Raw genomic sequence first — 12,814 nt, forward strand, 5'->3', positions numbered from 1 at the left:
ATGATTTAAATACACTGAAATCATTCAATCTTTAAAAATGACGTCCAGGATGGTGGAGTCACTTACCAAACGGGGACCCGCCCAGCCTGGCCTCCAGGGCTTGCGTCATGGTCAGGTAGCAGCGGTCAGTGAGGGGCGTCTGCACCAGCTTGTCCTGGACTCCCAGGTACTCAAAGCCATAGTTAAACTTGGCGTTTGCCATCTGGATGGACAGCTGCTGTAACACGTCCGTCTGCTTGGGGTCGAAGTAAAACCGCATCTGGCGGAGCCATTCGAAAGACTTGCTGTTGTCAATCTTGCTTTTGATCAGGGCCCGGGTGACGTCTCTCTGGTGAACCAGCTCTGTAATCTGCAGAGAGAGCCCGAGAGCTTGTCATGGCTGAGCAGTGCTGCGCCCTCTGGGCGTGTGGATTATTTGGGAGACCGACACGCAGAGCTGAGTTTGTCTTCACTACACTCGCAGGTGCTAATTCACTTTCAGAAATGCTGGTCATCAGTGTGATTAGAGTCAACAGCGGCAACGAACACGAAACACCTGCTAAGTACAAACTCTGCAACCAGCATACACCCCATCGGGAGAACAGCTGTCCCTGTCCCAGCCGTGTCTCTGCTGCACTGGGGGCGCAGAGCCCTGCCCACCTCACCGGGCCTGCCAACTGCCTCCGCGCCTCCTTGGAAGGAGACGAGGAGTGCAAGACTCAGGTCAAGGGCACCACCTCCCTTTCACCAGGAGGATGTCGCATATATAACCCCTGTGCTCTACCCAGATTATTTTCAGGGGGGGACAGAGCCCTATACCCACCCCAGGGCATATCCGTCTGCTAACTACTGTTCTCCCTAGTGCAAATAGAAAATTTGCCAAAAAGGATTCAACTGCCTGAGTTGAAGGCACGGAGCCAAACGGCGAGGGAATGAGTCGGGCACGGGACTAACCAAGTGCTCCAGCTTCCGCCGGCGGAGCGGGGGCTGCTCCATGAGGACCGAGTCAGCCAGCACGTTGAGGGTGACCTCCACGTTGCTGAGCACGGACTGCAGGGTTGCTGCGTCCCCGTTCCCGCCCGTGCTGCTCAGGGCTGTCTCCACATTTTCAGACCAGGCTATCTGGGCCGACAAAACCACAAGCTGGGCCTGAAAGACATGAGAAACAAGGTCCAAGAGGGTTGTTTTAGAGATGAGCCTGCCCTCACCTATAGCCCACCCCATGTCCACACTGTGTTACCTGGTATTTATCGATCCAAGTGATGTAGGTATTGGGGTCGATTGAAGTGGCTTTACCAAAAATCTCAACCTCCGTCACAGACTCCGCCAGGAGCTTGGCCAATGTGACTCTCATCTCCTTCTCCACCAGCGTGAGCCACTCGTTGATTTTGGGATGCTCGGTAATTGACACGGGAGTTTTAAATATAACCTGAAATAAGTGAAATCTAAGAATTAAGGTGTGCAAAAACGGGAGAGAAGCTTTCTAAGAGGCAGGCCCCAGCGAACTACCTCCTCTCCTTCTCGGGATGAAATGCCCAAGACGACAGAGTTGTCCTCGTTCAGGATGATGCTGGAAACGCCGGCGAACATTTTCTTGAAGTGCTTCTGTAACTTAGCTACATTCTTGCTGTTTCCAATGATTTCAAGCAAATCTTCGTCACCCACAAAATAGAACCTAGAATGGAAACAGCATCCGCATTCCTCAGATGTTACACAGAGACTAATAAGGGGAACCAGGGCACAAGGCCTGACTGCAGGTGTGTCTGCAGGTGCTGTCCAGCCTCAGCCTGGACAGGTCACACCCAAATTCCCCCTGCCCCCAGCAAACGTCTACCCTCACCTAATAAGACACCAAAGAGGAATTCAATAAATCTGACATCATGCACCTTACTTCACAACTCAGCTTTTAAAAACCTGTCTGATTTACGCTAAGCACATCATTCAGAAAAGCGATGCCACTTAGAAAATAACCAGCACTAAATCTGTAAGCGATGCAGGCTGCCTGGAAGGTGGAGGTTAAAGGAAGCCTAGTAAACAAATCCAGGTAGGAAATGAAGGATTATCTGCTACACTTAGGAATCAGTGCGTGAAAGGGAAATGGTACTGATTAAATGGATGATCGGTGACAAAACCCTTGACATCAAAAGTGACTGCCACAGGCCCAGAGGGAGGGGAGGGCCGGCAGCAGCACAGCGGAAGGCTTACCTGGGGAAAGATGACCGCTCCCTTTCCAGGTACTCGCCCAGTGCTTTCTGGATCTTCCCCAGCAGGTCTGCCAGCCTCTCCAGGGACCTCTGCACCCCCTGGATGTTGAGAACATCCATCACCAGGGGAGACTTGGATACTTTTTTCATGAGCGCCAAAAACTCCGTGCTGATGCTACAAGTCGGGTGGAAGCCGAGGTCAGCCTTGGTGTGAGGAGTGGCTCCCAGCCCCGCCTCACCCATGGGGAGGCCCTACCTCTGGAACCGCTGGGTTTCCACGGGCAGCAGGTGCTTGATATCCGCGCTACCCGTGAAGATGCCTTCCAGGTAGACCCAGCGCCTCTGCACGTCGATCCACACGTCAAAGAGGGCCATGATGCGATTCAGCTTGTCTTCCCAGCTCAGGGCGTCCTCCTCGAAAACCTGGTGGGCAGACAGAAGGAAGAGCTCAACCACTCACTCCCATTCCCAGCAGACACGCAGCCTCACGGAGAACGCAGGGCGAGACCCGCCCGGTTACCGGGCTCATGTACCAGCAGGCCAGGACTGCCTCCGAGGCACTGCAGGGCCAGAGCAGGGGAAGCCTGAGAGGAGGGGACGTTCCCCACACGGTACCTTGTAGTACGGAGACAGCTTCATGGCAGAGACGCTGTTGATGTGCTCTTTGACCTTGTTGAAGAGGTCGTCCCAGCCGCGAATCAAGCGGCACTTGTTCTGGTAGTTAACCAAGTCTAACTCGTACGTGTTCCACACTTCTCTTATCTGCACCAAAACCAGAGACGCAGGTCATCACTGTGTGGGCACTCACCACCTGCACGGCAACCGCGTGACAGGGACCGAGGACCCCGGATGGGGCTCCGTTGTTACACGGCGCGCGTCTACGCGGCAGCCTGAAACGTGACACGGAGGTGCGGCCAGTCCCGGAATTCACCTGCTTCAAAAACTCCTCCAGCGCCATCTCCCCCTGCGCCACGAGCAGCACGTCCTTCACGATGGCTTCGTTCTTCTGCAGGTCGACGTCCCAGATCTGCCCGAGGGTGAGCTCCGACACCACCCAGTTCACGTGCAGCCTCTTCATCAGCTGCTTCCAGTGGCGATCCTTCAGGGCCTCGGACTTCAGCTCGATCACCAGCATGTTGATCTGTGGAGAGCCAGCAGGTCACCTGGGGCAGCGCTTCCCAGTGGGCCCCCCCCCCCCCCCGACTGCAGCGCCCGTCACCCACCTTCAGGTAGCCTTTCAGGAGCCGCTGGACGAACTCGTAGGACGCGTACTGCCGCAAGCGGGCGGGGAAGTTTTTCAGCTGGTTCAGGAGGCCATCCAAATTCTGCCGAAGCTGTCGCGAGAAAAAACCATGATCCCCAGTTAAAGATGGTTGTAAAAGAAACATTAGATTAGGCTGGATGAGTGGTGCAGATGACACACAGGGGTTAGGTGAGTTCCTGTGAGCTCCTTGTTGGTGGGTCTCTACGGAAACCTGTAACTCCCAGGGCCTGAAGGCATACACAGACACTACTGAGATGTACCTTCCGAGGCTGCACCGACACCCACGGCTGCTCCTTCATCTGGTCAATCTGCTCCCAGACCTTGGAGAGTTCCGACCAAACGCCCTTGAGGTCCTGTAATTCCTCGAGGGCCACCTGTGAGTAAGAACAGTGAGGCAGTGAGACTGTGGAAACAGAGGCCGTGTCAGGATGCAGCGGGTCAAGGGCAGTGTCAGGACGAGGAGCCACGTCCCGGCCTCTCCGCAGTGGCTCGTACCTGGACGCGCTCTTCGCTGCCGCTCAGGAGTCCCGTGTCCGTCAGTTCCAGCGCCTCCTTGGCCTTCGCACACTTCTCCCGGTCGTCCTTCAGCCTGCCGAACTTGCCCTCGTAGATGGTGAGAGCCTGCAGCGCCTCCTCCGGGCGGAGATTGCCCTAAAAGCAGACAGAGCGGGGACTTGAAGGCTGTGTCCAGGACAGATGGACGCTGTGGCTCCAAGGCGGGCAGGGAGCCTGCTGGAGTCCTGGACACTTGTGGTTACAGTTCTGAGTGCCATGCTTACACCCACATCTGACAAATAAAAATGTAAGGATGGAAGGTGGGACGCCTCTCGGTTCAGCCATCAGCTCATGACGTGCCCTGGGGGATGGGAGAGAAGACTGACCTGGGGACACTGGATCTGAGGGGCCTGCAGTCACACCCTCCCCGACAGGCAGCTGTCCCATCGGCTCCTGAGAGAAGCCCGAGAAACCATGCATCGCTCTCCCTGGGACGGCCTCCGCTCAGCATTCGCACCCTCCACACACTTCCTTCCACGTTAATGACCTTGGATATGACTAAAATGTCCGTTACAGTCCTGACTATGACACAACACCAGCAAGGGGAGGGGGAGAGCCATTCAGGTGTTGGTGACCAGTGTTCACTCCCTCACTAGAACCAGCATCCTGCAGAGTCCTCAGAACCAGGGCTCCTGAACCAGTCAAACATAAGCAAGGACGCCTGAGCCCATCCGCTGGGACAGGGCTGAGGGCAGGAGAGCCCTGCCTGATGGATGGTGGGAGGCTACCCTGGCCACCAGGCAGGCCTGCTGTGGAAAACCTGTATCCTCACACTACGAGACCAGGCTAACACTCAGGGCACTCTAACACCCTTCTTGTCTGTGCTTACACACATTACATTCCCAAACGAGTGAGATTTCATCTCCGTCGTGATCCTCACCAAGCCTCACATGCGCTCCCCTCGGCCTGGACTCCTTGCCCCTGAGGCGCCTGTAGGACTTGCCAGCTCCCCTCGTCTGGGCTCCCCGCAGATGGCACCTCCCCTGACAGCAGCACACCACCCACACCCTCTCCCATGGGCCCACCTTCCCACAGCACATGGCACCAAGACTAAGTACATGCTTCCTTGCCCAGATTTATGATCCGTCTCTCCCCCGGGAGCATGGCTCCGAGAGGGAGACTCCTGTCTTTCTGTTCACTGCTGTATCCCGATGCCCACAGGACGCGTGGAACACAGGGGGAACTCGACAAATACTGGATGAGCCAAGAGGACAGGAGATGGCAGGGCCTCTCGGGTACAGACAGTTACTAACTGCGACGTCGATGACAGAGACAGAGAGCCTGCAGCAGCATGAGGCTCGGCCTGTGTCCACGAGAAATTAAATTTCAATTTTTGAGTTTGTTTAAGAGGATAATGTAAGAACAGAAAATCTTTAAAGCCATCTCCTGACTGAAGGGATTGTCATGAGGGAGGGGTTCTGGGTCAAGAGATGGAAGTTGGCGCTCAAGTTTCCAACCGTCCTATCTGTTAAGTTTTGCTTTCTTAATGACAAAAGAAAAACTCTTCATCATCAAAAAGCAAAGCCAGGGCCAGGCCTTTTAGTCTGAAAGACGGACACCTGATCATGCTGCTGGCTTATGGGTTCTCAGGGCCAGGCTCACCGTGACGGGCTTGGTCTTCTCCCAGTCTGTCAGCAGGTCAGTGGTGCGGCTTTCCACGGCCCGGTCCTCCTGGACGATCTTCATCTGCAGGTTTGCCACCTGCTGCTGAATGGCAGAGTCCTTCCGCCGCATGATGTCATTGAAGGCCCCCCACTCGCCCTCGATGTTGTCAATATAAAGCCAGGAGGGCGGGAACTGGAACCTCTGCTTTTCCAGCAAGCGCTGACCATTGCGGTAGAGCTTTGAGAGATAAGAAGTAAATTAAATTTTTGCTTCCATGACAATAATAAATAACAATAAACTACCATCAGGGTCTATGGTAGAGAAGTCACAGTGGCAACAGAATATAAAACATCAATACGTTTGCCCTTCTCCAGAAGCCTCCTGCCCCGAGTGTGCGGTCACCTGGGTGGTGGTCACCTGGGTGCTGTGATCAGAGGCAGTGCCCCGAGAGCCTCCCTGGCAGTCCCACTACGTACCTAGCTGCATCCTGAAGGCCCTGGAGAGGGCCTCTGCATGCTGCTCCACCCCACCCCCTCCCAAATTATAAAAAGGAAATTCAAGTTTGGTGACTTGAAGATCAACAGCCAGTGGTTCTCAGACCTCAGTGCGTAGAGGAAACCCCCGCAGAGCTCTCTAAAATGCAGATGCCTGGATGCCACATGTGCACATTAACAAGCACAGCAGGTGGTGACAACACAGGTAACCGGTGGCCGCGCCTCAAGGGCTGGTGGTGAGTCAGAGCCCTCGGTGAGAATTTTAACTACCCCTGGAACTCACCTCAACTTGCTTCTCAAACTGCTTGATCTTCCGTTTCAAAGACTGCACGTAGGTGATGAAGGTGACCGCGTCCGAGGTGCTGGCGGTGTCCACCGAGTGCTGCTCCAGCTCTTGGCGAGACTGCGAGAGAGCACAGCGCTCAGCTGGAGCCGAGATCAGCCCGCAGACCCCTGCGCCGACAGTCCCGTCCCCTCACCTTGGAGATCTGCGAGTGGAACTCTGTCATGTTGGAGCCAAGCATCTGCCCAAACTTGCTCAGAACCTCCTTATGCCAGGAGTCGTACTTCAAGTTGACCTTGGACTGCACCTGGGGTGAGCGAGCACAAGACAGGGCGTCCGCCTCAGAGGCATGCTGCAGTCCCACTCCATTTCAGCCAGACCCAGAGGCCGCCGTTAGAGCGACCGGCACCTGTCAACAAGCCAGCAGGGCTCACCTTGCCGTAATCTATGACCACGGGCCCAAACTCTTTCTTGGTTTCCGCGTTGTCAAAGGTCCCTCTGGCCTTCCTTATCTGAACCAAGAGAGCTTGCCACTTGTTGAGGTCTTCCCCGAGTCTGTTATAGATGTTCTCGGCCTGCATATCCCACAAGCACTGGTACTGGAGCCAAACCTGCAGACAAGAACACAGACTACAGTTTGGCCTTTCATTCTGTAGAATGTTGATAGATATCTTCATGTTCTGTTAAAAAGGTTCATGTTCATTCATTACCATTAAAAAAATTCCCACTTCAAATTCTCACAACTTTCACATCAAAAAAGAATAAAATCTGCCCAGCCAGCTTGGCTCAGTGGTTGAGTGTTGACCTACGAACCAGGAGGTCACAGCTAGATTTCTGGTCAGGGCACATGCCCAGTGTGGGCAGCCAATCAATGATTCTCTCTCGTAATCGATGTTTCTGTCTCTCTCTCCCTCCCTCTCCATTCCTCTCTGAAATTAATAAAACTATATTTTAAAAAATTAATAAAATTTACAATCCTCCAAAATGATAATATCTCGTAAGATTTGTCCAATATTTTTCTTTGCATTAAAATAGCAAATATCTACTGAATCATATTACATTTAGTCAAGACCTTTTAGCTTCATATTCATTATATCTCAAGCTCCTAAGTGTCTAAGATGGAAATTGGGAGCTTCTTACCTTGACGTACTGCTCGACTTCAGTTACAATGCCCATGACTGCAGAGTAGGACTCTTCCAGGGCCATGGGACCATCCGGCATCCGTGTCAAAGCATTCCGATAGAACTTCTCCTCTTCCGTCAGTTCGTAATGTACGCCCACCTGACCAAGCAAAGCCGGAGATGAACGCACGTGTGCAACACTGTTCACCTCAGGGGCACCTCTCAGTAAAAATGAACTGGAAGACCAGCCCACGATAAAAATGGCATTTAAGGGGCAACATCTACTTACCAGTCACAAGTGACCAGAAGCCTACTTATATTTAATTCGTCAAGCCAATAAAAGGAAGAGATCAGCCACGCCTGAGGGGCAGTGGCCCAGGAGCAGCCATGGAGGCAGCTCTTCCATGTCTGCCAAGAGGAGCAGGGAAATTAGGTGGCTGGAAGGGGACGAGGTCAAGTTTATTCACTGACAGGCAGACTGAGAAGAGAGGGAGGAACTGCTGGGCCACAGGGTACGGGGATCAGTGCTCAAGAGGGGCTGGCGTTAGTGCGTTCCAGAGGAGACAAACAGGAGAACTGCAAACACAGTGTGCTGGCGGGAGGCGGGGAAACACAGGCACAGACCCGAGGGGCAGGCACCACCCTCAGCTCGCTCCCCCCAGGTGCACGTCGCCACGTCTGGGCCCACACTGCCGAGACTGTGAGCCCACGGGCAGCTGCTACTGCAGAAAAATCTCTGAAAAACTGAGTTTGTGTTCAAAGTTAAGGAAAGAGATACACTTCCTGAGAGGACCACTACGCTCGAGACAGCCTGTCAAAGCAGAGGGTGTGGGAGCTGCTTAACTGACACACCAGTCCTGTTCAAAGTAATGTGCCTAGAGGCCCAGGCGGGACCTAGTGGTCGTTGAGTTTCCCTTTTGCTCTAGACCAGTGGTCCTCAACCTTCCTAATGCCGCGACCCTTTAATACAGTTCCTCATGTTGTGGTGACCCCCAATTTCATTGTTACAAATTGAACATAATGAAAGCATAGTGATTAATCACAAAAACAATATGTAATTATATATGTGTTTTCTGATGGTCTTAGGCAACCCCTGAGAAAGGGTCGTTTGACCCCCCCAAAGGGGTCGTGACCCACAGGTTGAGAACCGCTGCTCTAGAAGATTGTATTATACATGGGAATTGTCTTAAAATAATCTGGTGAGGTATGTGCAGGGGAATGCAAATGAAACAAAATTGGCCACGTGTTGATAAATAAAGCAAGGTGATGTAAGTTCCCCCGACTTGTGCGGATGTCTGCAAACTCCCATAATAAAACGTGGGGGTGGGGGTAAGAAGCAGGAAGTAAAATTCCCCAAGTTCATGGAGGGACTTTCTAAGAGCCACTGAGACCTGAGCTGCAAACGCAACGACTGGGAAAAGTAACTACTGCGAGAAAAGTCAGGAACACAAGCTTCTCCCCTTAGAGAGCGGGGCCTGAAGCCAGGAGTTGAAAAGATGCCAAGAGCTGTATTTAAGGAGACAGGGGAGAGGCGGTCGCAGAAAGGGGGCGGCCTGGCCAGGTGGCTCACCTGGTACCTCTGACTCTGAATCCTGGGGAGGGACAGCACAATCATCTTCCAGGCAAACATCTCCTGATACAGCTTGTACCTGCACTCTTCGATGGGCGGGTTCAAGTAGATGACCTGATTGGTTATTCTGAGCTCGTGAATGACATTCTGAAAAGGAAAGATTTCATGTCTTACTCAGGTCTGCTTCAACAGAATGGTTTTGATGCATCACTCTTTCTCTAAGTTACTAGACTGCTTCCGTCTGAACCACGACCTTCTGCAGTGCCATGCTTGCGGTCTGGGCCCGCCCCAGGGATGCAAGTCGGAGGGCAGGCTGAACCTCCCGAAGGTCCCCCATGCCTGGGTGCTCAATGAGGCACCACCTGCTGGGCCGTGTACCTGAGCCCAGCACGGCTGCAGCAGGGACATGAGCTGGCATTCGTGGTTGGGCTCCTGCTCACTGAGGCAGGTCTGCCTGTGCCACCTGCCGGTGCTGGGAGCTGGTCAGGAACTCCCGCCCATCTCCACCTGACTCTATCACTTGGACACACTCATTTGCTTTCCTGAATCTCAGTATTTTAAAAAATATGCTCTGGGGATAAATACCCGTAATATTCAAAAGTGAAAACATTTTTCAAGCATTAAGAGAAAAAAAACTGAGAAGGTAAAGTCTGGGAAGGAAAAAAAAAGCCAAATGTTTCTCCCAGGTCAGAGTTTTACTTGCAGTTCTTTTAGGCTTCTGATTCCTATACCTTTCTTACTGATAATTACACAAACTACATAAAACAACACGGCACTTAGGAAATTCCTGTGAGGTGCGCATCTCTCCGACCACCTCCACATCAGGAGACAGGGCCTATTAGCACAGTTTGAATTTACAGAATTTTCCAGAAAGCTTGCTAGGATCCACTGACCATGTCGCACAGGAATGCGAACAGGCGCTTGGAGACAGACTGTGTCCAGGGTGTGACCACCGAGCTATTACCAACTCATCCATGCAGGTCCTACCCAGATTCATGTAAAGACAGGGACCGGTCAGTGTCACAGCCTGAACGTCCACTTGGAGATTATGTTCAGTCCCTGAAATGATTTCTTGCACGTGTGCTTGGAAAGCAGAGGGTTATTTTTTTCTGTGTACATTTATTTTTCATTTGTTAAAAATGAAACTAAGTTTAGACTTTCAGGAGAGTCACCAAGAAAGCAGGAAGTTCCCAAGCGCCCTTCACCAGCCTGCTCTGACGTGAAGCCGGCCATGGCACGATGACCACAGCAAGGAAGTTAACACTGACCCAGCACCCCGACCTGGAACACAGGCTGTCACACGTGCAGGCTCTCATCCAGAGCCCACCCCAGAGTCTCCCGTCTCCCTCTCCTGACTGGGCACTGGTCAGGCACTGTGCCAATGACCCTCAAGGCAGCGGAATGATTTGGGCGAGATCCTGGGGGCGAGGCACCCTCTGATCACCCCGCACACGGTCCCACACAACGTCATGGGGGATGCTGGCCTGGGTCACCAGGTGAGGCGATGTCTGTCAGGTGTCCATGGTGAGAGGCCTTTTCATTGGTACGTTTCAGGGCAGAGGTTTATTTACTTGCATGGGATGCTCTGGGAAATACTCACCTTGATCTTTGGCTCTCCACCAGGCTTGTGACTGACTTGTGGCGCGTCTGTGTCCATGTCGACTTCTGATTTATCTTCAGCTTGTCCAAGAAGCACCTGGGTCCAAGCTCTGAGGCCAGCTTGCAGGCGGACACCCAGTATTCTTTCAATCTGCAGAGAAAGCAGTGTTGCAGAACAGTGAGTCTTCTAAACTGGAGCTGACCGAGCACATTAAATAGAAAGAAGAGGCACCTTCTTGATCAATAAACCTTTCTTTACTCCAAAAAAAAAGAAAAAGAAAACAGAGGCTTTAGGTTAGAGTTAATTGTAACCCTCCTCCCTCTATTCTGAGTCTCGCTTCTGGCGCTTCCTCCCAGCCTCAGGTAACTATCTCCATTAAGCTCACTGTGTTGTCCCACTGAGGGCCAAGTCGCCAATACATGTGGTAAGGAGAGTAACACAAACTCAGACATGCAATTAAGGTCCTGATACTGTTTAATATAATAGAAAACTCGCAAAACAAAAGTGTTTTCCTGGTCGCCTCAGAGATAAAACTAGAAAACTAGTTTGAAAATTAAACCATTTTTTCTTATTGTTGAGGTATTATTGTCACATAACGTTACCTTAGTTTCAGGCATGGCATAATCTATATATGTAAAAGGCTAAGTGACCATCCCACCACCTGACCGGTAGCTATTACACGCCATGACCACCAGGGGGCAGACACTCAACACAGGAGCTGCTGAGCTGCAGTGACTTGGCAGCAGTGGTTCTTGATGAGAACCCAAGAACCGCTCTCTTGCAATCCAGGACCCCGTGGGGGATGTTGGAGAGCCGGTTTTAGCCTGATCCCCACAGGCCAGGCCGAGGGACCCCATCTGCTGGAGGGACCCCGCTCACTCCGGAGATGCCCTTTGAGCCGCAGCACTGCCCCAGGTGTGGCTGGCTCCAGGGCATGTCCAGCCCATCTTGCCCAGTCCCACCCCGTCTGCCACCTTCTAATTAATTTCCTTTCAATGTGCACGAATCCATACACTGGGCCACCAGTGATTAGATATTTGTATATGTTGCAAAATGATCACAATAGTCTGATCAACATCTATCACCTCCATGTTGACCACTTTCTGTTATAAGTGAAGAACAAAATCTTCTCTCTGACCTAGAATGAGACAAGTAAGTTTCTTCGAACAGGACGCCTGTGTGTCTTTGTGAAAAGTCGGCCTTGGCCATGGGACTGCCTGGGATGCTGTGAGGGCGGCCGTGAGGAAGGCTGAGGCTGTCAGTGGACTCAGTAGAGTGGGCTTTGTCAGCTTTCCCTCTGTTGGTCTCCCTTTGTGTGAATACACCACCGTTTTACCCTTTTTTAAAGGGAAGGAAAGCATGCCCGGCTGGCGTGGCTCAGTAGTTGAATATCAACCTACGAACCAGGAGGTCACAGTGTGGGGTGTGCAGGAGGCAGATAATCAATAAAATAAAAGAATAAAAATAAGGGAGGGAAAGCCCTAGCTGGTTTGGTACAGCGGATAGAGCACTGGCCCATGGACTGAAGGGTCCCCGGTTAGATGCCCATCAAGGGCACGTATCTCGGTTGCAGGATCAATCTTGTGTGTGGGAGGCAACCAATCGATGTGTCTCTGTCTCTCCGCCTCACCTCCATGTCAGTGAGGACCCACTCAGTGCCCAGCCTCACCTCCATGTCCAGCTTGTTGACCCAGATGGGCAGGTTGGAGTACGAGTGCAGGTTCAGGTCGTCCACAGCTTTCTGGACCCTGTTCAGGATCTCTGAGAAAGTCTTGTGATCGTACAGACAGGTTTCCAGGGAACGCACTTCCAGGTCTATTTTTTCTTCAATAATCAACAGATCATCCACCTAAAGGGAAGTATATTTAATATTTAAAACATCTACTCACTCTACTCACTCTATCCCTTAATTTTTATGTACATTCTTCTCAGTTGGCAAATGCTCATGGCAGAGAAGTTTTCCCATAAACAGCTAATCCTATTGGGTGAGAGGGAAGGGGAATGTATGAAGACTGTCAGCTTGCCCCTCCTCCCTCCTGCTCACGGGAGGGACGGCCTCTGCTTGATAAGTCTGGGAGCAGAAGTAAGATGGGCTCCACTCTGGCTTCCGTCCTCTCCTCGGGAGCCAGCGTGCACCAG

The 12,814-nt window shown here is 52.3% G+C and overlaps 1 protein-coding gene across 1 annotated transcript in view; it reads right to left on the reverse strand.

Annotated features, from left to right (window-relative positions):
- Positions 1–12,814, reverse strand: part of DYNC1H1 (dynein cytoplasmic 1 heavy chain 1) — a 69,831-nt gene that overhangs the window by 32,897 nt on the left and 24,120 nt on the right. Inside the window, exons 9-27 of the mRNA XM_036316656.1 lie at positions 12,345–12,524; positions 10,676–10,825; positions 9,076–9,222; positions 7,525–7,665; positions 6,819–6,995; positions 6,581–6,691; positions 6,385–6,504; positions 5,605–5,844; positions 3,943–4,098; positions 3,708–3,821; positions 3,407–3,517; positions 3,115–3,324; positions 2,799–2,945; positions 2,440–2,606; positions 2,185–2,358; positions 1,489–1,654; positions 1,220–1,408; positions 934–1,128; positions 67–349 (exon numbers count right to left, since the gene is read on the reverse strand). Of these exons, the coding sequence (XP_036172549.1) occupies positions 67–349; positions 934–1,128; positions 1,220–1,408; positions 1,489–1,654; positions 2,185–2,358; positions 2,440–2,606; positions 2,799–2,945; positions 3,115–3,324; positions 3,407–3,517; positions 3,708–3,821; positions 3,943–4,098; positions 5,605–5,844; positions 6,385–6,504; positions 6,581–6,691; positions 6,819–6,995; positions 7,525–7,665; positions 9,076–9,222; positions 10,676–10,825; positions 12,345–12,524 (3,178 nt within the window). The remainder of the gene's footprint in view (positions 1–66; positions 350–933; positions 1,129–1,219; positions 1,409–1,488; positions 1,655–2,184; positions 2,359–2,439; positions 2,607–2,798; positions 2,946–3,114; positions 3,325–3,406; positions 3,518–3,707; positions 3,822–3,942; positions 4,099–5,604; positions 5,845–6,384; positions 6,505–6,580; positions 6,692–6,818; positions 6,996–7,524; positions 7,666–9,075; positions 9,223–10,675; positions 10,826–12,344; positions 12,525–12,814) is intronic.

Source organism: Myotis myotis, unplaced genomic scaffold (genome assembly GCF_014108235.1).
Source record: "Myotis myotis isolate mMyoMyo1 unplaced genomic scaffold, mMyoMyo1.p scaffold_m19_p_1, whole genome shotgun sequence".
Taxonomy (NCBI): domain Eukaryota; kingdom Metazoa; phylum Chordata; class Mammalia; order Chiroptera; family Vespertilionidae; genus Myotis; species Myotis myotis.